A 25,869-nucleotide genomic window follows, 5' to 3' on the forward strand; every position below is an offset into this window, starting at 1 on the left:
AGACTGACTCTGTGTGGACTCTCAGAGTCTCACTGTGAAGTTGTGGCCTCAGCTCTGAAGTCCAGCCCCTCCCATCTGACACAGCTGGACATGACTTGGAACAAGCTGCAGGATTCAGGTGTGAAGCTTCTGTGTGCTGGACTGGAGAGTCCAAACTGTGGACTGGAGACTCTGAGGTGAGTTCACTGACTGCGGCTGTTGTTGTTTTTCTATATTTCAGGTCTTTGGTGTTTGAAACGTTCTTTAGTTCCTAAATGTTCAGGATGTGTCTGAAGACAAATGTGAAGAAGTTTGAGTGCTTTCAGAAATGTTGTCTTTCCAAACGACTGAACAACAGTTTTTCCTTTTGGCTCCAAACAGAAGTGACAGACTTGAGCAGGGTTCATTTAAAGGCTGACAGAAGTGGAGTGGTGACGGGGAGATGTTTGACAGGACAGTGTTTCAGCCTCCACAGGTTCATGTTGTGCTCCATCAGTCAGTGAAGATGAAGTCGGTGCTGATGAGGCTGTAGAGTGTGTGAGGGATGTGAATGAGGATGATGAAGATCTGATGATAGCAGATAAAAACAGGCTGCAGAGACTTTGAGCCATACAGGGCACACAGTGTGTGTACAGAACAGCTGAAATCATTATGGAGGCCTCACTGGAATATGGAAGCATCACAGTACAGCTTCAGTGAAGCATTAAAGTCTCTGATATGAGATGAGAAATGAAGCAGCCAGAGCTTTTTCATGAGTGGAAACCCACTGTGACTGTGAGCTGCTGCTACAGCCTCCAGATTAGCCAGCAGCTCATCCTGCTCAACATTTCCTCACCAACTTTAATGGAAGTGTGATGTTTTCAGCTGGAGTGATGGTCAGGGTGGCCTCCCTATCCTCTTCTTCTCCTCTTCCTCTTTCATTTGTAAAGCCACTTCTGCTGCTTTCATTCATTTGGAAGTCCTGTAGCTGAGTTTGGGAGAGACTAACAGCCTCGGCAGCAGAGGGGAGAAAGGCTGTAACACCACCACTTTACTCTGTTCTACCTGTCACATCATTTTATCAGGAAACAAATATGCTCATGTTTTTACTATGTTTGTCTTGAAGATGTAAGAAGATCACATGGTGCTTTTTATTATTGTGTTGGTTTGTTTGCTGTCTCTTGGATGGAGCCCAGCTGTGCGTGGCCCCTGGGCCTGTGGTCAGAGTGTGTGCTGGATAATCCGGCCCAGGATGAAGCCAAACTGACATGGGATGAAATGTCTGTCACATAATTGAGCTTAGTGTAGTTTCATTTCTGCACAATTTAAAACAACCAAAACTTTGTTCTGTCTTTTCTATGTTATACTGTAGACTTTCTTTGATACTGTGTCCAAAAGGAGCAGCTTTTACTTTGAAGGGGAGGCGTCTCTGTTTCCTCTTCAGGTTGGATGATGGAAGCAAATTAGTAGCTGTGTCCCAAAACGTCAGCTGCATCCTCCAGAGGCTGCATTTGAAGGCCGATTACATCACAGCCAGGCGATGAAGGCTGTCCGTATTTGTCGACTCCTTCAAATGTGCCCGACAAATGCGTCCTTCATTTCCCCGAATTTGAAGGATTCGTCGGGTGTGTCCTTCGTGGCCCACCATATCCCAGAATTCATAGCGCGGCCCAGCCAAATTTCAGCTGCCAACAATGGTGGCTGCTACTAAGTTTTCAAATTACTCTTATTAATCTTTCTGGGTCACAAAATAAACTTTTAACATATTTTCAGGCGAGAAAGTAGCTGTGTAAACTTCAAATATCTGCTTGGTTTATCAAGACATCGCATATTTGCAAAAGTGTGCCGACGTTTTCGGAGACGTCTGTTCCCCACCCGCTCGCTAGTAAGCCGGGGGGTTCAATGGTCACTCCAGCCGGCGAGAGCAGCGGACGCCAGGCTTCATCGTTTTCAGACCCCGCTCTTTCGCTACTCAGGTGAAACACGATATATAAGTCACTCGGATAACTTAAAAATGTAATTGTTTGCCTTTTTTCTGTGTTTTATTTGTTCCGGAGTAAATCGGTTTGGCTGAGATCAAAGTTCCTCCGGGATTTTCACACAGCTGAATAAACGTTAAACAGGAAACTGATTAAACAGAAGTGTGAGACGGTCGAGAGTTTACGCCAGTGTCCTGTTATATTTTAGATAGCAAGGAGCAGACGGCCGAGTTTATTAAACTCCACAAAGACAGCGGTGACGCAAATCTGAAGGCTAGACCGTCCCATTTCACAGCCTCGCACTTCCAGCCTTTTCGATCTTTGAAGGACCCGGCCCACGTAGACCGCGAATACCGGGTCCTCCGAAGGATGCAGCCGACGTTTTGGGACAAAGCTAGTGTGTGATGTTCTTTCAGTGTTGCACTTTGTAGACGCTCCCTGAGCACTGGTCTCACAGCCAGCTGCACATAGAGACCAGTGTTGTTAGTCCAGGTCAGAAGATGACTTGTTGGAATGAAAATGAGCTTGTAGTTTGTCTGCTTTAATAATGTGACTGGAAAAAGGTGTTGGACTTCAAATATGTCCATTTCTTTCACACTTCACCTTTAAAAGTGAAGCCTTGTGGTTCCTGGAAGGAAAAACACGACTTTTTCAAGTCTTTGTCCTGTTTTTATGATAAATGTACGACTTTAATGTGAAACATTCAGAGTTTTTTCTCTTGTTGTGTTTGTTTGAAGCTGCTTCCTGTTGGCTTCAGCTGTTTGGAGTTTCCATTTTCTAAACTTCTACATTCTGAACCTTCTTCAGCTCTGAACAGATGATGAAACACTGAATGATTTCAAGCTCACACTTTGTCTAATAAACTTACATCTTTCATTCTTTATACAGATTGAGGGACTGTGGTTTGTCAGAGATCAGCTGTGATTATCTGGCAGCAGCACTGAAGTCCAACCCCTCCCATCTGAGAGAGCTGGACCTGAGCTCCAACAACAAGCTGCAGGATTCAGGAGTGAAGCATCTGTGTGGTTTCCTGGAAAGTCCAGGATGTAAACTTGAAACTCTGAGGTCAGTCAGCATGTTTTAGTTGTGCTGAGATGAATATGATGTGAAAGTTGTGCTGACACTAAACTGCAGACATCAGGCTGATATTATACTGATCCACACTGAGGATCTTCATGGTAAAGTCTGTTTTCTTCTTCTCTGGTTTAGTCCATTGACTGCAGCAGAACAATGTTCACATTTCAAACAGTGAGACTCAACGTATGGCCCGCGGCCCACACGCGGCCTGCCCACCTTCCCTGATTCAGAGAGAGGGGACCCTGATTAACTGTGTAGTGTTCTTCCTCACAGTTCTAAGTATCAGACACAACAATGAATAATCCACAGCTGACTGTCTTTAGCAGGTCAAAGGTCACGGCACACAGCAGACAGTGGGAAATATTATAATTCTGATCATTTATCAGCACATATCCATATGTATAAAAACAAAGCTGACACTGTGAGACTTGATCAGAGGTGTGATCATCACAGCAGAGGCCTTTGTGTCAAAGTCACTGAGGATCAAACAGAAACACATGAAGCAGATTTTCCTGTTCTGGCTTTTTATAGCAGATAACCTTCAAAATATTCTGCAGTCCATCAAAAACTGAAGCAAACCATGAATCAACATGTGAACATGAGCTGATGCTGCTGAAGTGAAGCAAAGTTACAGAGGTTTGATTACAGACACAGCTGAGAGTTTGTAATCTGTCATCATTTTAAAAGGTTTACATTTCTTCAGTATATCCACATTTGCAGCTGGTACCTCAACCTCCACTTGTCCAACACAACTGCTGTCCACTGCCTCCATGACATTGTGATTTTGCTGTTGGTCTTCTGTCAGATCTTCATCAATCACTTCTGCACGGGGCACACCTTCAGACTCTGCAGCTGCATAACGAAAGCCTGTAAGATAAAATTAGACATAAGGTAAATGTACACCAATATTCCAATGACAGGTGTGTGATTCATCTGGAAGTTATGTGCGGATTAGTGTACAGTGATAGCAATTTAGTATGTTTTTAGAGGGGGGGGGGGGTTGTTTACCTCCGATGGGTGCTCTTTTTCGCTTCCGTTGCGTACGCCTTGAGTGCCGGTCCGAGTCTGATACAGGTATGTCGTCATGCCCCATGTGCAGTGTTGGTGCCCAGTCTGGATTTGTTACATCCATTTCATATGCTGGTTTGCCTGCAATAATGCCAAATCATAAGCTACTCAGTCGACATGATGTGGTTCTGCAGCATCACACATTAGCATGTTTTATCTCATTATCTATGACCTCAGCACGTTGAAAATAACACTAAAAGCCTTTCAAGAGTGATATGAATTAATTTAGAACTCACCGGAAAGAAAATGCTGTGAGCAAACCAACAAAAAGCTGGGGATTGCAGAGAACTCGATATCCCCTCGTCTCACCGCTGCAATCCAAGCCTGACGTCTTTGTTTAGTAATATCGGATACATGGGATCCCTCACGTTGCCTCCAGGACGGAAAACGATGAAAAGAGAGCCCGTTATCCAGCTTCTTGCCTTCACGATCGTGTGATCTAACGTTGCAACCGACAACACAACACGTACGATCCATAGCTGAAATGGTATCCTTTGGCTGGCCTACTGTCATGGCGGAAGGGGGCATGGCCCATCTCCCGTGACATCACGCTCCAAAGCCCTATAGGTGGGAAAATGTACCATGTCGACCAATCAAAAATGATATGGAAACATGACATTTGGTTGTTTAGCAAAAGGGGGAAGTTTTAGGAGTGACCGGCAAGAGAGAGCGAGTGAGCGAAAGAGAGAGAGAGTTTTGATATGTGAGAGATTTGTGACGTTTACCGTGTTTGGTCTCAAGTTAGTTTGTTGTCTTGTGTATTTAGTGTGTAGCTGTTGTTTTGTTTTGTGTGTCAGTTCTACTAGTGATCGTCACAGTTGCTGCCTTAAAGCCAACAAAGGCAGATTGCAGTGTAAACGCTGAGTGACACACCTGCTGTCAGACCTGCAGGTTTATCCCTGTGCTGTTCTCATATGTGTTAGAGTAACACAAACTATTGTTTGACACCTGATTGTTCTGTAAATAGTTTGAAATGATTATATGAAAAACGTCTGAGCCTTGGCTGCATTTTTTGCTAAATAGTACCATATAACTTTGTTGTTTGCAAAACGTGTGCGTATTTTTAAAAGTGTACAATCTCTATTTGCATTTCAAGTTATGAAGATGATTCGTTAAACATGTGTGTGGTTTTTACAGTCAAAATATCACTTTCTACTTGTATTTTAAATTTTGTCTGAATTTAGATAAATTGTGCTGATACAGTTGGTCAAAATGAGAAAATAACAGATTGGCAAGATAAACTGTTTTTAAAGGTAAAATATAGAGGCCACATCAAAAGTAGTCAAGAAGGGTTAAAGGCTAAAAGCAAAGTTGCCACCAAGTACTGTTTATATTTGTGTGTATTGCTGCAGCTTTTTTGAGTATTAATTTGGTGCCTTTGTGTGAAATAATGGTATTGTGAGTGATCCATATAGTCACAAAGAATAGCCACTTGTTTCTGTGCTACCAAAGTTCCCCGGCTTTCATTCAAAATGTGTTTATCGTCAGCACCTGCACATTAAACTACTTAAACATTATAAATGTCTTCAAGCTCACACTGAGGCCTGTGGGGTACTATCAGCCACTGAGACAGTACACACATTTATATGTGTTTGTATATGAATATTTCATACTTTAAGACTGCCTGTTTATTTAAGGGAGATGAACAAAATACATTGGAATTGTACAAAATAATATCATGGATGATAAATTAAATAGATTTTAAGTAGATGCTTGTGCATTCTTAAAGTCTTATATGTTGAACTGAACTATGTGATCTGTTCAAAGCCTTAATCTTAATTTGAAGTGAAATGTGCATTTTGAGTTTATACACTATGTATATAAGGCGACCGTTTCCTTTTGCAGTATTTTTGTGTGGTGTACTTTTCTATGTCTTAACAAAAGGGGAACAAAGGTGTTTAAGTTCACCTAGGATGATGTGTTTTAATTTTCACATGGTCTTGCTTGAATTTGACCCTGACAAAGGCGTATGAACTCTGTCAGCTGTTTGGAGTTTCCATTTTCTAAACTTCTACATTCTGAACCTTCTTCAGCTCTGAACAGATGATGAAACACTGAATGATTTCAAGCTCACACTTTGTCTAATAAACTTACATCTTTCATTCTTTATACAGATTGATCGACTGTGGTTTGTCAGAGATCAGCTGTGATTATCTGGCAGCAGCACTGAAGTCCAACCCCTCCCATCTGAGAGAGCTGGAGCTGAGCTGCAACAACAAGCTGCAGGATTCAAGAGTGAAGCATCTGTGTGGTTTCCTGGAGAGTCCAGGATGTGGACTTGAAACTCTGGGGTCAGTCAGCATGTTTTAGTTGTGCTGAGATGAATATGATGTGAAAGTTGTGCTGACACTAAACTGCAGACATCAGGCTGATATTATACTGATCCACACTGAGGATCTTCATGGTAAAGTCTGTTTTCTTCTTCTCTGGTTTAGTCCATTGACTGCAGCAGAACAATGTTCACATTTCAAACCTTCAAAGAAGAAGAAAAATCCTCCACTGGATAATTCACTGTGAAACTCTCCAACTCTTCATTCCACCTTAAAGTCTGTTTGACACTGAAATCCAAAGCAAAATGTGCGTTTGCTTTACAGACAGCAGTCCAACACAAACATACACACATCATCCAAAACACAGTCCAACATCCAAATCTCCTCCACTGCCAGCATGAATGATGGGAAAGAGAAGGAGGAACACTCTGACATTCAGGGTTAGAATGAGTTTCATGAAGCAGACTGTGAAGATCAAAGCTGCATTAGAAAGCTTACATGAATGAATGAGTGGACAGAAGTGGACAGAGATCATCTGAAGCACTTCAAAGGCTTTAAATCAGCACATTTCTCTTTATTCTTTATCAACTCTGTTAGTTTCTCTCAGTTTTCTGTGGAATGAAGCTAACAGCAGGCTAATAAGATGCTGACCAATAGGTTTCTATTAAAGGTTGTAATTTGTATATGAAAAAGTGCTTTGGCTCAGCAGGGATCAGCTTACAGGTAGAATACAGCTGCTGGATGGGATTAGCATGTCATAGCTATCTACCAAACTGCTAACTGGGGGATTTCAGGCCATCTATGGATCATTTTTGCTAACTGTTTATTCAGCTTAGGCTCACAGGGCTGCAGCCTGTGCCCTAGCTGTCATAGGGCAAGAGGCGTGGTCCACCTGCACAGGTGAGCAGTCCATCACAGGGCCAACAGAGAGAGACAGAGAAGCACTCTCTCACATCCACACCTACAGCCAATTTAGAAGCACCAATGAACCTAAGCAGCATTTCATTGGACTGTGGGAGAACATCCAACCTCCACAGAAAGGCCAACAAGCTTCAACCTACAACCTTCTTGCTTTAAGGCACTAGTGCGAACCACTTTTCCCCATTTCAGTCCAAATCCTGCATCTTCCTGTTTCTGACTCCAGGCCAGCTCCACTAACACTTTCTCATCAGACACTGCCACCTAGTGGAGGAAGTCTTAGTTCCATTTGAAGCTTCAGATGACAGTTAGTTCCTTTACAAAGAGGTGGAGGTGGTGGGGCCACAGCACCATCATCACTGAGTGCCATAGGACACTTAACCTTTGTTTCCATATGCTGGGAACTTCCTGTTGTTCCAAGGAGGACTGGAAAATGTGTGAAGATCTCCCAGTCAGTTCCTCACAGCACACTTCAATCATTTCCCTCCCACAGCATCAGGACCAGGGCTTTTTCTCTCTTTGGTCCCACTAAGAGATTTCCACACAAACACCTCATCAGTGGGACTCTCAGAGCTACCAGCCCTTTGCTACAATCACAAAGCTCTTCATTGAAATCAATGATATCAAAGCTGGAATCCAATGAGTCCAAGTCTTCTGCTGATTCAGCATCACATTCATCTTTGCTCCTTGTTCTGCATCCCCACCATGGACTTCATTCCTTTCCAAGCCAGCCTTGAGTGTCCTTTATTCAGCTCATCCTCTGCTTTACTTTTACACCTGATTTTAGCTGCTTTATCTCTCTTTCAACAAGTTTCTGTGCCTCAATCTTTTTCTTCTCTTCCTCATAACAAGACAGCTTCTTCTGCCTGAGAACATGTTGGAGTGATTTACTAATCCAGGGCTGCTTATTGGGGAAAATACTTCCTGTTTCCAAAGTAATCCCCATTTTTCCCAGAAAGAAATGTAAGTAGAAATCGATGATCTAAGTGAGAACATGAGCCTTTAAAAAGTCCCAGTGGGAGCAGTCAAAGCAGTCCCTCAGTCCCAGTATATAGTCTTTGGTCCAGACTGGAACAACTGTGTGCCCAGTTTGAGCTCTCTTCAGTGCTGTGATCTGACAGACCCAGAGGGGCCATCACATCACATTTAGAAGCTCCCCTAATGGAGCCACAACACATGTCCAACACTTAGTCTGTCTTGTTGGACCAACTGGAAGAAATGATTCAAGGACTTAGTCACAGAACAGAGATTCAAATCTCCAAAATCCAACTGGCTGCATCAGGACATATAGTCTGAAACTCTGCACAGTTTCCTGTTTGAAGCTGCTTCCTGTTGGCTTCAGCTGTTTGGAGTTTCCATTTTCTAAACTTCTACATTCTGAAGCTTCTTCAGCTCTGAACAGATGATGAAACACTGAATGATTTCAAGCACTTTGTCTAATAAACTTACATCTTTCATTCTTTATACAGATTGAGGAGCTGTGGTTTGTCAGAGATCAGCTGTGATTATCTGGCAGCAGCACTGAAGTCCAACCCCTCCCATCTGAGAGAGCTGGACCTGAGAGGAAACAACCTGAAGGATCCAGATGTGAAGCAGCTGTCTGATCTTCAGCAGAGTCCAGACTACAGACTGAAGACTCTGCTGTAAGTAGAGTGATGGAGTGAGTGGGTGGTGCTGTCAGCAGTATTGTACTAAACACAGTCAGTATGAAACAAAGATCCAGTGTTTCCTGTAAAGCTGCAGCTTCTCAGTGAAGCTGTGAGAGGAGAATGGTGACAGGCTTCAGGATTGGACACAAACACTTCCTGTTTCTGACCTTTATGGTCACCATGGTAACGGCTGACACGCTCTGATCAAACGCTGTCAACAGCCAATCAGCTCTCTGAACAAAGCAGCACGCAGACCAATGACTGCATTCATTTCCAAGTTTAAAGCAGTGAAGAACACAGTCTGTAGGTGAGGAAGAATTTAGTGAGAGCAGATGTTTGGATGGAATTCCTCCAGTTAACAGCTGGAACCGTCCATCTGGATTGTTGGGCTTGTTGTTGGGGTTCCTACAGAGCTCAGAGTGGACACACCAAGGTTCTTCTAATGAATGAAAGTCCAAACTCAAACTAGGAGGGAAAAACATTTTCATCAACTTCAATAAAAATCCAAAGATTAGAAAAAGTGAAGCAACAATGAGTCCTAGTACAGTCCCAGCACTGAAGTCCCTGCTGCTCTTTATACTGGATGTGCTGCATCACTGACTGACAGCTGATGAAGAGTCTCTGGAAACACTCGTTTATCTCCTCTGCTCTTCCTTCTTCTCTCTGCAGGTGGAGCTGATGATGGTAAACAGGACGGTGTGTGTGCTGAGAGAGGAGGAGCTGTGTCCTGATGATCCAGAGAGGTTGAAGCAGCAGCAGCTTGTGTGTAGAGACGCTCTGACTGGGCCATGTTACTGGGAGGTGGAGAGGAGAGCTTCATCCAGCAGTGACTGACAGAGGAATGAGAAGAAGTGCAGATGACTGTCAGTGCTGCAGAGTGAACTGCTCTGAGAACAGCTCCACTGTCAGACACAATGTAGAGTCCAGCATCATCCCTGTGTGTCCCTCTGGATCTGACAGAGGATCATCAGTGTATCTGGACTGCTCTGCTGCTGCTCTGTCCTTCTACAGTCTCTGCACAGTCTCTGTCTGACTCTGGCTTCAGACCCTCCTGGATCAAACTCACCTGGAAAGACTTTCAAACATCACTCAATAGATTTGAATACAGAATATATTTGATATATACTGTAGATGTACTGTAGAGTTGCAGTTTGTCACTTGTAAATACAGTCTGTGAGCAGCTGTGAGCTGAAAGATCTTTCTAGAAACACGAAATGTTTTCTCTCTTCTGTTGCTTTTTCATATATTTCCACAACATTAATATTGATCCCACCTGTCTCACCTGTTTCATGCCTTTATACATAATAACAGGACACGTGTGATCTGAGCGCTGCTGTGGTTGCTGTGCTGCACGTCTTCATTTAGATAACAGAGACATCTAGTGGTTCAGAGGGAGAACTGCAGGAGGTGGAGCTGTGTTTTAGCATGGAAAACTTTCTATCTTTTAGGCGCAGATACAAATATGACAAGTATCAGTGTGAGATACAAAAGGTCACATCAGTCAGCAGAGGGAACAGTGATCACACAGCAATGTAAGAATAGAAACATAACAGTGAATCTGGACATGTATACAGATGGAAGCAAACAAACAGGATGTAACACTACATTAAAGCCACAAATGGGAAGAAAACAAACACAAAGGAAAATATATTTGATCTCAGGAATCCAAATCAGATGCTTTAGAGCAGGGGTCGGCAACCCTGGGCACGCGTGTCACAGCTGGCAAGCGAAGGGTTAACTGATGGCACGACCATAGCTGGACTGGCCATCGGGCATACTGATGGTGATTTTTCGTTTTTCTGGGCCAATGATGTTTTTTTATGATTTTTTTTTTGTAACGGTATAAACGATGGAAGGTGGTGGATTGGCCGGATGCTGGTCGATGTGTAGAAATAACTCAGTTGTTTGGTGGTGGCTATGGCGGAGCTTCCACAGAGGCAGCAGGTGGATGAGGGAAAGGGGAGGCAGGAGGAGCAGAGACCCGAGGCGGCCGCCGGTCCGAGTGTTGGCCCCCTTGAACTTTCCCACATTTTGTCACATTACAGCACAAACATGAATCAGTTTTATTGGAATTCCACGTGAAAGACCAACACAAAGTGGAACGGAAATCATACATGATTCCAAACATTTTTTACAAATAAATAACTGCAAAGTGGGGTGTGCGTAATTATTCTGTCATGGAAAAACACACTGCCATCAACTGTTTTGTTTTTGTCAAAATCACTGTAATATAATCACTGTGCCTTTATATACATGTGACTTATATTAATGCTGCTGCCCTCTTGTGGCTAAAGTGTAATTATGTTCTTGTTATTAGGGAAAACATTTGAGAGTAACATGACAAATGAGTCAGCACTTTGGCTTCAGCTTAAGAAATCCTCATTTTTATGTCATCAGTTATAGTTGCATGTATTCATTATCATAAGTTAACCTTTAATATTGATGTCTTAAATTTATTTTACTTAAACTAGCAATAATTTTATGGTTGCATTAAATAAATGCATCACTAATGAATGAACTATTTCAGTAATTAATTTAAAAAATCTACATAATCAATTAAAGATATATATTAATAATGAATTATCCATTAATTTCATTTAAAAATTTTCAATATTTGTTTATATACAATTCAAATTAGTTAATTACATATTTAATCAATTATTGGTTTGTTTTCTATTTTGATTATTTTACTGACACATTTAATGAATTATTTAATGATGTATTTATTTAATTCACGTTGCTACTCCTGGCCCTGCATCGCTGTTCATAAATATATTTTATTTGTCAGCTTCACCCATCAAAGTCAGGGGGCGGGGTTAATGCTGATCAAGTCAAAACCATTGCTTTGGTCTGGTGGGTGTTCTTTTAGTGGGCTTTTCTGTCACGGCCTGCGTGGCAGACTATGATGAGGGGAAGGAGGACCCAAATGCCAACACGTTCTCACTCCTGTATGGAGGACCACAAGAGCCACGCGCATCGAAATAAAGAATTCTGTGCTTAAGTAATGAATTATAGAATAAATTCTGCATTTGTAAATTCATTTTTGAATTCCCATTTAATAAACTGATTTTTGAAATGCTTTTAAAAACTGCATTTCAAAATCCTTTTTCCAATTGCACTTTAATTAACTGCATAAATTGCATGAATGAAGGGATCCTGCAGCGAAACGGAGAGCCCAACCTCTGACTTAGTGCCTGTTTACTCAGTCTGACCACCTGTGAAGTTAACGCGCTAACGTGGCTAACGCTAGCATCACCACACGTAGCCCCGTTATTTTAAGGTCATCTTAGCTCATGAAAGTTTAACGTCGCAGCTGTACGAGCTAGCTACGTGTTTTGTAAGCTGCTGTGCTCTTCACAAATAAAGCTGGAAGCAGCTCAGACTATTAGAACCAGCACTGAGGCCTGTTACATTTATGTTAGAGCAACAGCTGCAGCCTTTAAACTAGCGATTAAAATGCTGACAGTAATCAGAATCAAAAACGGTTTTATTGCCAAATGTTGAGCAGGTTTACAACATTAGGAAATTGCTGCGGTGCTTCAGTGCAAACATACTGTCATATAACACTTAAATAAAAATAAAAATAAGGATTAAAAGTGCTAAGTAGATAGATATATACATGAGTGCAGGTGGTGATCAGGGCCAAACATGGAATGATGCAGTGAACACAGCGTAGGGTCACGTGGTAGTGGTGGGAACAGTCATACGGTTATTGTTCATGTGTCCAACAGCAGAGGGGAAGAAACTGTTCTTATGGCGAGAGGTTCTGGTGCGAATGGACCGGAGCCTCCTGCCTGAGGGGAGCAGGTCAAACAGACTGTGTCCAGGGTGAGAAGGGTCAGCTGTGACTGAGCTGCACGCCCCAGTGTCCTGGAGGCGTACAGGTCCTGCAGAGATGGGAGTCTGCAGCCAATCACCTTCTCAGCAGAGCGCACAACATGCTGCAGTCTCTGTTTGTCCCTGATAGTGGCTCCAGCGTACCACACGGTGATGGAGGAGGTGAGGATGGACTCGATGATTGCAGTGTAGAATTGCATCATTGATCATATAATCCATTGTTTCAAATTAGACCTAAAACTCCCCCTTTTGACACATCTTCATGTGTCAAACAAAACCACAACTAGAAAATTAAAAGAAAAAGGTTCATCAGATCATTTCTCAGGAAACCTCAGCGATTCTCCTCTCGAGTATATTTGCTCCGGGCCTGCAAACCTGTGTTTAAATAATAAAATCAGTTTAATTATCATGTTCGATCTTTTCAGCTCCTGGCTCCACCCCTGCATCCCCAGAACGACCTAGAAACAAAACCTGTATATTAGCATCAACTTCACATTTAAACTCAGTTCCCCCCCTGTCCTTCCCTCACTGTGATCCACTCTGTGCTATAAGAAACTAAACTTAAAACACAACAGTTATCAGTCATGTGCTTCATACAAAATGTGCGTATGTTTTAGTTTCACGTTGATCCTTTGAGTGTCATGGTACTTCTTTTAATCTGACTTTATCAAATCGAACCAAAATAGGTTTGCTGTCTTTACTTTGCTCGTTTCCCTCCAGCACCACCTCGTATCACCTGCCCTTTCCCTTGGACCAGTGTTTGTTGTTCCATAACTGGATTTGGAATGTGACAAGTCCACCAATCCCCTATATAACTCCTACATTTGGCTTTGGTTCTGTTTTCCTTCTATAAAATGTCATTGACTTCTACAGTGGCCTGCTTTGGTTAATGGTAACATCAGTAATATCAAACATTTTCTCCCCTTCAGCATTTGGCATTTTCCCAACAATATAATGTGACACCATCATCTAAACCCAGTCAATAAAACAACATTTTCTTAAAGCAAACATCAGCAACCCAAAATTAGCCGCCCAAGGGTGGAGTCTGCAGCTCCACTCTCATGTGAACCTTTCGGTCTCCCTCTCTCTCTCTTGTGCTCCTGCCAAAAGCAAAGCATCCACCTTTTTCTTACCGGCGTCGTGAATTGTTTGTCAACATCTACTCATCCTAACGCTGGTCCAGTCTTTGTCACGGCTGCACAGCAGACAAGTGGAGCCTCACGCGCAAAGCATCAGAGTCTCCACCCTCATCAATATGAGCTCATTTATTTGTTCTTTCTTTTGTTTTTAGAAAAAGAGTTCTTTATGATCTTGGACTGGATTGACTCGCTGCAATCCTTTTAGACAGGAACTGGCAGGTTCCCACAGGTGACCTTTCCCTCAGCCCATTGTAATCTGGAAAAGCTCACCTTATATTTGCTCTCACAACAATGTTTTACAGCGCTGTTAATTCAATCTTGCAGGCCTGCTTAGAACAAAGAAGGAGGAAAAGAGAGCTGATTATTAGCTCATCAGAGCACAAAACATCATCACCAAAGGGGGCGACACCTGACAGTTTTCTCTAAGTGCACTGTTACAGAAATAATGAGCCGCTCCTCGACATGTCCATGTTTAGTAAAACTCCCTCTATTGAAATAAGAAAACAAGCCAAAGCTAACTGACAGAATGAACCCATCACTAAAACAACAACCCCAAAAATCTTCATCACAGAAAAGTTTTGCTTACTAATCGAACAATATGTTGTGGGAATTAGAACTTTCCGGGTCATAAAGCTTTTGCCCGACTCTTGGCTTAACTAATACTGACATAGTCTGAAATCAGACTTAAAGTCACTCCCTCTGTTCATTTAGGATAAATGTATCTATATCTGATTTAGGCTAAGTGCCTTTTGTTTAGATGAACTGCTGGACTTCCAGACCAGCAGGTTTAGGGAAGTCTTTATGGGGTCACACTCTGACCCCCCCCACCACACACACACACACACACACACACACACACACGCACGCACGCACGCACAGGCAACGTACATGTGTTTCCCCCACCTCCCCTTTTAGGCAGTAATAAAATAGAAAACAAACAATCAAACAGGCTAAAGCTAGAGCACAAGCAAAGACAGCACCGGTGACTAAGTTCTCCCATACTGGACGTACGCTACCACGTGGGCTCAAACAGCAGCACATCAGCTCAGTTTACATACTGTTGACATCTTCATCAGAGGATCAGCAGGGAGCGCTGCTGAGCTGCAGTGGTCTCCACCAGAGTGACGGAGCAGGAATCACAAACAGCACAAACCCACCGTGTTGTTTCCACCCTGTTCAGGAGATCTGAGCCCCCATCCCTTTTTTTCATGTTGCAGCTCTGCACTGCAGGCCCTGAACGCCTCCCGGTTACCCTCAGTGTGCTTAGAGTTTAATTTACAACCGACGAGCTCACAGATCATCTGCAGGCAGGTGAACGAACCCTTAATGTGAGGATAATAGCAGAGCTGAGCTGAGGTCAGAAATAGTCAGGAACGGTGTCGACACAGTGAAGTCAGCTGTTTGGGAATTTGTCTGATTATCAGTTTGGGGGGGGGGTCGGTGTTAAATAACAAAGGCGGTGTAGGATGGAGAGAGGAGGAGGGAGGGAGCAGTGATGATATGAAGTCAGAATACACATGTGGCAGACATAAGGGGGTCAGACAGGAGCAGCATCAGTCTCTGCTCTGTTTTGTTAATAACGTAGAAAAATAATTTTGTACAATCAAGCTACATCGACGGACGCTTTACCTCACGTACCCTAAAATGAAAAAGTAGTGACAGTAAGATGGAGGCTGCACATGACACCATGACTGAGTTCACAGCTGTTGCTTTGATTCTAACGTTTAAGACTTTTGGCATCGACTCCGTTTTAATAAATGAGTGCTGGGAGGCGTCGTTTGACTTCAGGAGCTCCTGCGATGCTCCTGCGATGCTCCTGCGATGCTCTTACTCTGCGGGAGAAAACCAAAAACCAAAAGTAGCAAACATGGAGCGATATGACTCGTTTAGATTTTGGGAAACGTGCATCGACAGGTACAGTGTCCTTTTCCCCGCGTCTTTAAAAATGATTCATGCATAGATCCCCCACTGAGAAAACCCTTTTATATACTTTCTCCTTTGTACACATTTTATATAGAACTATATATAATATCATTTCTCTATATCTATATTTTCAGAAAAATTCTTTCCACACAATAAAAAACAACAATTAAACAAATGCTTCAAACAAAACAACAAAAAGAGAGAAGATGGAAGAAAGAAAATCACGACTGAGGCCAGTTTGGCACTTTGTCATGAGAACATGACAGAACTCTGTTAGTTGACGGTAAATAGCGAAACTCTATTTTTCTTTCGTTTTTCTTCTCCCTCGATGAGAAATGAAACACAGCAGTACTTACTTGGCACCTAAAAATGCTGGTCGAATGAAAGATATCAGTGTTTTCATAGTTATATGTTTAGTGTACGCCTCCCCCCTCCAGACTGCTCAGCAGATCGGGAATTTTTAGAGAAGAGCAGGAGGGAGGCGTGTCAAATGAGAGGAAGAGAGCAGTAATAAAACACGGATGTAGAAAAGAGAAGCATAATGTGCACATAACACACAGGAGATGGAAAAAGAGATGACGCCAACGTAAAAAAGAGAAAACAGCGAGGAGCGAGAGAGCATTCGTCCCTTTGACAAATGTTGGAGGTCTTGAGCCTGGAAACAGCAGACCGTCTTTGAAAACAGTATCTTTGAAAGATCTGAGTCACCCACCCCAAACTGCTCATCTGCTGCTGGACACTTCAGTTGCACCTCCACATGCCACCAGTGGAGGGAGCTGCCAAGTTTCACAGCACATGACGCAGCAGGTGTAGTTGCTTTTGGAGAAAGAAGAGAATAAGAGGACAGAACGAAGGCCCACGTCTAGAGGCCTCCCTTCCAGAGCGGAAGCAGAGCCAGTGTTCCTGGTCCCTAGGTGGCGCTGTGTCGGGCCTGTCCCTACTATACCCTGGTGGTGGAGTGGGGGTGGGGCAGGGTGTTGTTGTGGCCGGTGGAGGGGAATGTGTTGAAGGCGTGAAGAGGCTGCATGCTGGTGATGGTGCTGGGGATCACGGTGATGGTGTTTGGCTTCATCAGCAGCACGTTGTCGGGGGCGCGGCGCAGCGCCAGGGTGTAGTCGGGAGGGCAGGCGGGCCGCAGGATGTCGTGGGGTCGCAGGGGCTCCATGTCGTGGTGAGCGTCGTGCTCCCAGTCCTTCATCTGCAGGGACATGATCTCCTCCTCCTGGCTGTGAGCCAGGTCGTTGGCGGGGCCGCCCCGCTGAGGGGACAGCCGGTGCCGGTGCATCTCGTGCTGCTTGTCACGCTTGTAGTAAAGGGCGGCGAAGGCCAGGATGTTGAGGAAGAAGAGCGACGCTCCAACTGCAACTGTCACGCTCAGTTCGGTGGAGTAGTCGCGGGTGTGTCTGGGAAAGAGGTCCTGGGGCGGGCGCTCTGAGCCCTCGGGCTCAGGATCTGATGGGAAGGTAGGGTAAGGATGACGAGTGGTTCGAGGAACGTTGTTTCTGGGCCTCGTGGTGCCGGGGTCACGGCCTGCGGGGGAGCGCGTAGTGGTGGGAAAGAGCACGTCGTGCAGGCTGTGAAGATGAGGGACTAATTCCAGCCAAAAGGCCACTTTGTTAGCTCTGTAGTTGTCTCTGACACGAGGTTTCAAACCGATGTGAAGGTACTGCTTGTCCTTCCAGTTGAACTTGGTCCAGATGACCTCCTCGAAGCGGTTGGGCTTGGTATGAATGAACTCGGTGTCCTGAGGGACGGGCAGGTTGGGGTCCCTGGTGGAGCATAAAGGTTAAACGTTTCAGTTCAAAGTTATATTCAGTCTCCATTATAAGTAACATGTGGAATCAATACACTGAATACAGACAGGAGGCCCATTCTCTGTGCAACCTTTAAACTATCTAAGACCAACCGGCTGCTCTGGGATCTGGATGCTTTTGGTGAACCAGTATGTTCAATTCTTCAAAGCCACACGGGAATTAAACTAGCAACCTAGATTCAAGTATTCAACATGACTAGAAGGCTGTCAGAGAACATACAGTAACGTGTACAGTTTACACTACTGTGACATGAGGCCTACCCAGTCTTTGCGAAGTTAGTCCAGTAAGTCATGACCACAGCGCTCAGCATCACATCGTTCTTGGAGAAGTTGCACGGGAGCAGGTCCGTGGCACCGATCATCGGTACGCCGAACACGTAAGGTATCTCGTCTCCGTGCGCGGCGTCGGCCCACTCGGGCCGCGTCTCGGTGTGGCAGTGGTGGTAGAACGTGTAAAAGTAAACTGGGGACTGAAACTCAGCATGGAGTTTGGCAGTGGCCACAGCTGGTGCCACCCACTGGTGGTCCGTAAACAGGAAGCGAGTGAGAAATCTAGAGAGGAAAAAAAGTCTTTCTGATAACAGAAGGAGTGACAGGCAGCAGAGAGGAAGCATGACTGCATTATCCAAACATGTCTGTACTGTGACTGTGGTCCGGCTGTGAGGGGTTCGCAGGCCGATCTGTCAGAAACACCGACACTGAGATTGGGAGCCCACTACCTGGGGGATGATAGCATTACTGCCCACAGAGCCTCAAAGGTTAAGGCGCAGACACGCCGTGATGTGGATGAGTGGCTCTCTTTAGCACGCTTGTCTTGTTTGATGCACTTCACTGGGCTCACATGTTACTGATTCCATTCTTTACTCGCATGTTTTAAACGCTTAAAGCACTTTCACAGCTTTTTATATTCTTTTGAAAATTCATGTGAACTCAAGCTGTCAGAATTGTAATGTAAGCTTTGATAATTGTCCACATTTGTCATTTTGACGATTATCCGTTTATTTTAATGAATACAGCAAACAGAAAAAAACTAACAGATCAACAAACGCGGCTCCTAATGAGACAAAACCTGATGATGCTGCAAAATGCAGTTAAGTGAGAGGAGGCTGTAAAATGGAATAACTGAAAAAGTGGCAGTGTACAGAGGTGGCGTCCTCACCCTCTGGGTAGCCGTAGAGGTTGTCAACAAAGCTGGAGATGGTGTAGTCGAACGCCGCAGCTGAGATGCCGTCGTTGTCCTCACTGTCGTCCACAAACTTCAGCCCCTCTCCCTGGTTCACTCCTATCAGGATGTCATAGTTTAGGAGCTCCCCCTGGTGGAGCAAATAAGGAAGAACATGCTGAGTGCTGGAACAGAGCCTGTGTGCATCACAAGTCTACAACAGGAAGTGCAGCTGAAGCACAGCTTTGTGAATTGGCAGCATTTCATTTCCCAGTAAACAAAATAAAGATTAGCTGTTGCCATGAAATTCCTACTATAAACTGTAAATACTGCAATATATGCAGGGTTCATACACATTTTTAGGGTCAAATTCAAGCACTTTTTAAGCACATTCAAGGTCAATTTTCAAGCTTTTCCAGCACATTACCAAAAAAGAAGCATGTTTCACTTTGCATCACCTCAGTAAGACCTTGTAAAAATTTAAACAAATCATCTGAGGTCGATTTAAATGTCTTTTGTTCCCCTTTTGTTAAAAGAGCAGCACACAAAAATACAGAAAAAGGAAACGGTTGCCTTACATGCATATAGTGTACAAACTCAAAAAACACATTCCTCTTAAAAATGCGCAAATGTGAACAAATCAACTTGTTAGAGATCTTCATCTCCACTGTAAATAAACAACAAGCCAGAGAACAAGAAAACTGCACCAAACACCACAAACACCAACAAATTAATGTCTTCTCATCAGACATTGAAGCTTCTTTCCTGTGTGACATAAAAAATAAGAGACAGATGTTTGTTTGTTTTTTTAACTAGTTAAGCACCCACGCTCAGTCATCCACCCATTCACGCACACATTCACACACTGGTGATGTAGCTACAGCCACCCTGGGGCGCCACCAGGCCCTCTGACCACCACCAGTAGGCAACGGGTGAAGTGTCTTGCCGGGTGAAGTGTCTTGCCCAAGGACACAACGACCGAGACTGTCCAAGCCGGGGCTCGATTACAAGGCGAACTCCTAACTCTTGAGCCACGATCGCCCAGTGGGGACATGGGGACATTTCAATTTCCAGCAGGAAGCTCCCCCTTTTTGTTAAACCCTTTAGATCAGGGGTCGGCAACCTGCGGCTCTTTAGTCCTTATAGTGCGGCTCCGCGTGGTTTGTGAAAATAAATTAGCTGAAGTGTATTTTATTTATGTTAGTTCTTTTTTTAACTTGTAGTTCTAAATTGGAAGATTATTGTGATTTTGCAATATACAAATAAAATTATATTTTGTTATTTTTTCATCGTTCAAAATAAGCGTCACACTCGCGGAAGCCGGTGTACCCGGCGAAACGCCGTGCATTTATCGAGCCTTTCAACCCCAGATAGGCCAATTATGGCTCTTTGGCTCTTTGGGTCTTAAAGGTTGCTGACCCCTGCTTTAGATGAACAGAGTTTTTTAATTAAATACATAATCTTTAATAAATGTTCTCTTTTATAAAAAGTAGGATAATTAAAAAAACTTTTATTATACCTCTATTGAGTAGAAAAAAAACTCGTGTTTTCTGTCGTCTGTTATATAATATTAGGGATGTTTGTGACAATTAATTTCTTAATCGGCTGGACTAACCAATAGTCCACAACCAGGAAACACTGAAATTTTAAGTTAAGTTTGAAAACAGTTTAAAAAAATACCCCATTCCAAAATGTCTTGTGACAATCTCATTGGCTTAGGGAGTGATGATGTCATAGATCTTAAGAATCTTAAGTCCTTTGATGTTTTTCCTTAAGTAGGGGTGAGAAACAGCAAGTTTTAGTTCGTTTCAGCAGCATCTGTGTTTGCAGCCTACAAAACGTTCACCACAAGCTCTTCAAAGTCATCGTATAGAAACTCCAACATGTTTCCAAGGAAAAAACAACCAATTCAAAAAGATTACGCCGCCTCTCCTTCCTGGCGTGGCCGGCCAATTTCCCCAAATGGCTCCTCATCCTTCCAAAGGGCGTTAGAGGAGAGTAGGAAGGAAAACTACCTTCTCCAGAAAAAAATGCAACAAATTGAAGAAGAGAAACTTCAACTGGAGGACAAATGTAGACGAATGGAAGCCCAAAATAAAGAGCTGGAAGACAGACAACAGCGCCAGCCGGACATAAAAATTATTAATGAGGGCTGGGGAATCAAGTTTGCTCAGAGCCGAGAGCAGATTGTGCACCTCATTAAAGAAAACAGGCAAAAGAGTGCAGAACTAAAAGAAATGACCAACCAGCTCCAAGACAAGAAAACGATGACTGATAAGATACAACGGGATCTCCAATACATGGACCGAAAAAATCGGCTCCTCCAAAGACAGCTCCATGAAGCTGTGGAAGAAAAGAAAGAATTCCTCCAACAGAAGGAAGAGCAGGACAAAAAGCAACGAGACATGCAGCACGAACTGAAGAGCATGCAGGAAAAATACCGCATGCTGAAAGAAAGCCTGGATGAAACACTGCGCCAAAATAAAGACCTTCTTCAACAGAAAGAGCAACAGCAGGAAAGACTGAAAGAAGGAAAACGTATCGTCCAGGACTTTGAGTCTAAAAATCTAAAACTGCAAGAGTTTTGTAATCAGCTGGAGGACAAAGCAACTAAAGTGGAAGAAGAAAAGGACAAACTGGAGAAACGCTGCTCACAGATGCAGAGAAGGATCGATCAGATAGCGAGAAACAACTCCGAGCTCGTTAAGGGGATTTTGGTGGAATTCAATAACTTGAAGCGTGAACACACTCAAATGCAGGCGCAAAAACAACAAGAAGACAAAATACATGAAGACCTGCAGCTCACGCTCCAAGAAATCCAGAAAAGAAACGAGCAGTTAGAAGACAAGCACAAAGAGGTCCAACAGAGAAATGCAGACATGCACAAGGACAAGCTGATACAGGAGGCAACATCCAAACAACTCAAAGACAAGCTTGAAGAACAACAAGCAACATTGGAAGAGGTGGAACAAAGATGTGAGAAACTTGAAGAACAAAACGCAGAAACCATCGATGAGCTGAGAAATCTCATCCTGGAGAAAAAAGCGCTCGTGGAAAAGTGCATGAAAAAAAAGAGAAAATGGTTCCACTTGTTCCGGAGGAGAGACGCTACTGCTTCCTCACCTGATGTAGCCTCGTCTTGCTCCACCTCTGTTCACCCCCCCAACCAGTCCCGGCCGTTGACTGCCCCCTCCTGAGCCTGGTTCTGCCGGAGGTTCCTGCCCGTTTAAAGGCAGTTTTTCCTCCCCACTGTCGCCAACTGCTTGCTCAGAGGGGATTGTTGGGCTTTTCTCTCCTCTGCCTTGTTTCTTCATTTACTTGCTTGTTTAACTTTTTTCAACTTATCTAAATAATAAACCAATTAAATTTATCCTTTGAGTATTTTTCATCTCATCTTTACAGAATCTTTCTAAAACATTTTCAAACATTCAGATCTGTCTTTTATTTTCTTCTTGAAGCCTCATAAATGGTGAACTAAAAACCCGGAACATGGTTTGAAACATAGTTTCAGCTGAAACTGGCATAACATGCTGTGTGTGTGTGTGTGTGTGTGTGTGTGTGTGTGTGTGTGTGTGTGTGTGTGTGTGTGTGTGTGTGTGTGTGTGTGTGTGTGACAGGGTATCACTAGTTAGGTCATCATGTTTAGACTCATTCACTCCAAAATTATTTAGGCCAAATCTTTAAAACAGTGTCATTTCATACACATTTTCAATTCACTTCAATCGCACAAATGCAGAAATAATTATTTGCAGTATCTTATTTATTATGAGAATGTCATGCCTGATCATTTGTACCTACACCACCAAAAATGGGGGCAAAAGGGAGGAGATCATGTTTAATCGGTTATAAGAAAAGGTCAGAAATATAAGTGCCGACATGAGCAGTGTCCACAGAAACCTCTGACTCTCAGCTCAAAGCTCATATAAACCATTTCTACAACCAGCAAACAAACAAAGACACCGAACAGTTAAAAGAGCAGTGACGTCACCACGAATCTGTGGTCAGGTAATATCCATGTTTTGATTGATGATTTTCTGGAGTTAAATGTGAACCGAAGCATATTTTGGGTGTTATATGCTATTAAATACTTTTTAATTTATTTAAAAGTATTTAATAGCATATAACACCCAAAACATGCTGGGTGTGGAAATAAAAAAATCAGAATTTCCTCTGTTTGAGTCACAGTAACTTTGACATAGTAACATTTGCAGTAAGTCCTAAATGTTCACCTTTAAAATCCCTCCCTCTGTTCATTTTGCCCACATCATGTTTCAGTGGTTGGCCTCAGGTTCTTCAGCTTCCTGACAGTCTGAAGTCAGCTGACAGAGTTTCACCTGCTAAATACACAGAAAATCTTGTTAAAGCCGCACAGTTTGCCCAACAGTAATATTCCCATTAAGCCCTTTCTAAACACTTTATAACAATGTGTCATCACTAAATTATAAACTTCTTCTCCAAATCTGCACGACTGCACTTAGTCACAGACTTTATTTAATTGTCCTGCGGCTGCTATCATATATTTTACCAAACAGTTCTTCTCACACAGTCACAGATATATTTCTCTCAATGCAAACTTCACTCATGTCTCAGACAGGAAACTTGAGTTTTTCTTTTTTTTCTGTCCCCACTCATTCAACTAATTTGCATATTGAGTCACATCTCGAGAAGTTGCCCTGACAACAGAAATGCATATTCAAAACATTGCTGCATAATTCAATTATTATTCTTTTATTTTTATTTCTACAGTCGTCACTTCTTTTGCTCAATCAGCTGGAAACCACTTCTAATTCACTATTTTAAACCTGCTTTAAGCTTCTAATCCCTGGTTGGTCCTCCCAGTCTCTTTTTCCTTGTCACAACAGTCGCTCTATTGTCCTGCAACTTCCTGAGTTATTCCTCAGCTTCAGCCTTTAAGTGTGTTAAATCTACACCATTCAGCATTTATGTCATGTATTCACATTCATGAGTGTAAGCATGTCTTCATTGCGTGTATGTTGTGTGTTCATATTAATATTGAGTGTAAGCTGGTCTTCGTTGCCTCGATGTGTTTTTATAATCAGATTTAATTCCTGCATCTTTGCGCTGAACTGTGGATTCAAACTGTCTCACTTCTGATTCTCTCCAAAAACAATTTCACATGTGACAATTTCTACATGTGTGTTTTCTATTTTTCTATTCATTTATGTATTATTAGTTCATTTATTTCTTTATCTCTCTCTCTCTCTTACTTTTTTTATTTACCTTTCTGTTGCGATGCTCTGGATGTTTCTAAACCCCACAAATGCAGTCTCACTGTTCAACCCAATTTTCCTATGCTGGCATCCTGGCAGCTGCACGCTTGACTTTTCTCAGTTCATGGGCAGTTATTTTGCGCCTTGGTTTTTCCACACGCTTCTTGCGACCCTGTTGACTATTTTGAATGAAACGCTTGATTGTTCGATGATCACGCTTCAGAAGCTTTGCAATTTTGAGACTGCTGCATCCCTCTGCAAGATATCTCACTATTTTTGACTCTTCTGAGCCTGTCAAGTCCTTCTTTTGACCCATTTTGCCAAAGGAAAGGACGTTGCCTAATAATTATGCACACCTGATATAGGGTGTTGATGTCATTAGACCACACCCCTTCTCATTACAGAGATGCACATCACCTAATATGCTTAATTGGTAGTAGGCTTTCGAGCCTATACAGCTTGGAGTAAGACAACATGCATGAAGAGGATGATGTGGACAAAATACTCATTTGCCTAATAATTCTGCTCTCCCTGTAGACTTTTGTCTTATCGCCTTAACCTCCATGGTCTCAAATTCTTTAAGGATATAATTTCTTTTAACCGGATTAGGGCAAATTTCATTTATCAAAATATTCCTGATCACTTTGTTTGTAAACCTGCTGTCACCAAATTCAACTCCAGCTATGCAGAGCTGCCTCAGTCCAGGAGAAATTTTAGAGTGCACAATATCTTCTTTTATCATTGATCTCAAAGGGACTGGGATGGCTTTCACTGGGGATTTATATCTCTTAGCAGTACATCTTACATCAAATTTCTCACAAAACGTCTCATGTTTTAGTAAGACCCCATTATCATCCATAAAATGAGCTACAGCCCAAATCCCTTTAGATCTCCATTCATCCACGTACACAGATTTCCTACACAAACGGATATACCTGTTGTTCCATATAGGGGTGTTGTGAGGAGTAAAGCTATGTTTATAGATTAATTTCCAGTAGAGACGGACCTGCTGATGGAAAGCTGAGAGTTTAACAGGTAACGAACTGCAATCAAAGTCACAACGTAACAAAAAGTCTATTCCACCCATTTTGCCAAAAATCACATTGGGAATAATGTTCCAAAAGGAATTTTTGTTCCTAATGAAAGATCTTAACCATTTCAATTTTAGTACACCATTCATAACATCAAAGTCAGTGGCATTAGCCCCACCCTCTTCATAATTCTTAATCACATCATTTTTCTTTATATAATGACATTTGTTCCTCCATATGAACCTAAAATTAAGAGTATTTATAGATTTAATTAGTTTTGGAGGTATGGGCAGAGAAAAGGCTGGATAGATGAGTCTGGACAGACTGTCCATGTTGGTTAGCAAGCTTCTCCCAAACAGAGTTATGTCCCTTTGCAGCCACATGTTTAAAATTGACTTACACTTTTCTATATTGGTACAGATATTCTTATTTTCTGTTGATGTCTTATCCTTGCAAATTACAATGCCCAGATACTTCACCTCTTTTTTGATCTGCATATTATTTATTGCTTGCAGGGGACACTCATGCAGAGCTAGAATTTTGCATTTATTAATATTCAGCTGTAGGCCAGAAGCTTTGGAGAAATGGTTGATCGCCTGCAAGGCTAAAGGAATCTGGTCCTCATTTTTTAGAAACAGGGTGGTATCATCTGCCAGCTGACTGATTATTATCTGTTCACCCATCACAGTTAACCCCTTAATGTGACTGTCCATCACAGTTAACCCCTTAATGTGACTGTTTTTAATCAAAATAATTCCTCTGACACAGAAGACCTACATTCCTGGTTTAATTCTTGCTGTCAAAAAATCATGGA

General features: G+C 42.8%; 3 protein-coding genes across 7 annotated transcripts in view; 2 read left to right on the plus strand and 1 right to left on the minus strand.

The window, feature by feature from the left end:
- Positions 1–11,433, plus strand: part of LOC147329699 (protein NLRC3-like) — a 61,067-nt gene extending 49,634 nt beyond the window's left edge. For 3 of the 5 annotated variants that reach the window (XM_086290996.1, XM_086290998.1, XM_086290997.1), the window contains 5 exons: positions 3–176; positions 2,826–3,002; positions 6,197–6,373; positions 8,740–8,913; positions 9,589–11,433. In XM_086290996.1, the coding sequence (XP_086147122.1) occupies positions 3–176; positions 2,826–3,002; positions 6,197–6,373; positions 8,740–8,913; positions 9,589–9,598 (712 nt within the window). In that variant the 3' untranslated portion in view covers positions 9,599–11,433. Of the gene's footprint in view, positions 1–2; positions 181–2,825; positions 3,003–6,196; positions 6,393–8,739; positions 8,914–9,588 lie in introns of those variants that run through there. The other 2 variants (XM_086290995.1, XM_086291000.1) reach the window with 2 other exon arrangements.
- A 4,281-nt stretch (positions 11,434–15,714) lies between these two features.
- On the minus strand, positions 15,715–18,939 carry LOC147329700 (neuroligin-4, X-linked-like). The gene is made up of 3 exons (XM_086291016.1): positions 18,791–18,939; positions 17,893–18,183; positions 15,715–17,587 (listed from the first exon to the last, which is right to left on the minus strand). The coding sequence occupies exons 2-3, from the start codon at positions 17,991–17,993 to the stop codon at positions 16,759–16,761; spliced, it is 930 nt and encodes a 309-aa protein (XP_086147142.1). The 5' UTR covers positions 17,994–18,183; positions 18,791–18,939; the 3' UTR covers positions 15,715–16,758.
- A 1,623-nt stretch (positions 18,940–20,562) lies between these two features.
- LOC147329701 (uncharacterized) lies at positions 20,563–21,990 on the plus strand. The gene has a single exon (XM_086291010.1). The coding sequence runs from the start codon at positions 20,677–20,679 to the stop codon at positions 21,988–21,990; it is 1,314 nt and encodes a 437-aa protein (XP_086147136.1). The 5' UTR covers positions 20,563–20,676.
- The last annotated feature ends 3,879 nt before the right edge of the window (positions 21,991–25,869 follow it).

The sequence above is a fragment of the Aulonocara sp. 'chitande type north' Nkhata Bay genome, linkage group LG5 (assembly GCF_057382095.1).
Source record: "Aulonocara sp. 'chitande type north' Nkhata Bay isolate Kocher_YH1m ecotype deep benthic linkage group LG5, A_spYH_male_GT1.1, whole genome shotgun sequence".
Taxonomy (NCBI): Eukaryota; Metazoa; Chordata; class Actinopteri; order Cichliformes; family Cichlidae; genus Aulonocara; species Aulonocara sp. 'chitande type north' Nkhata Bay.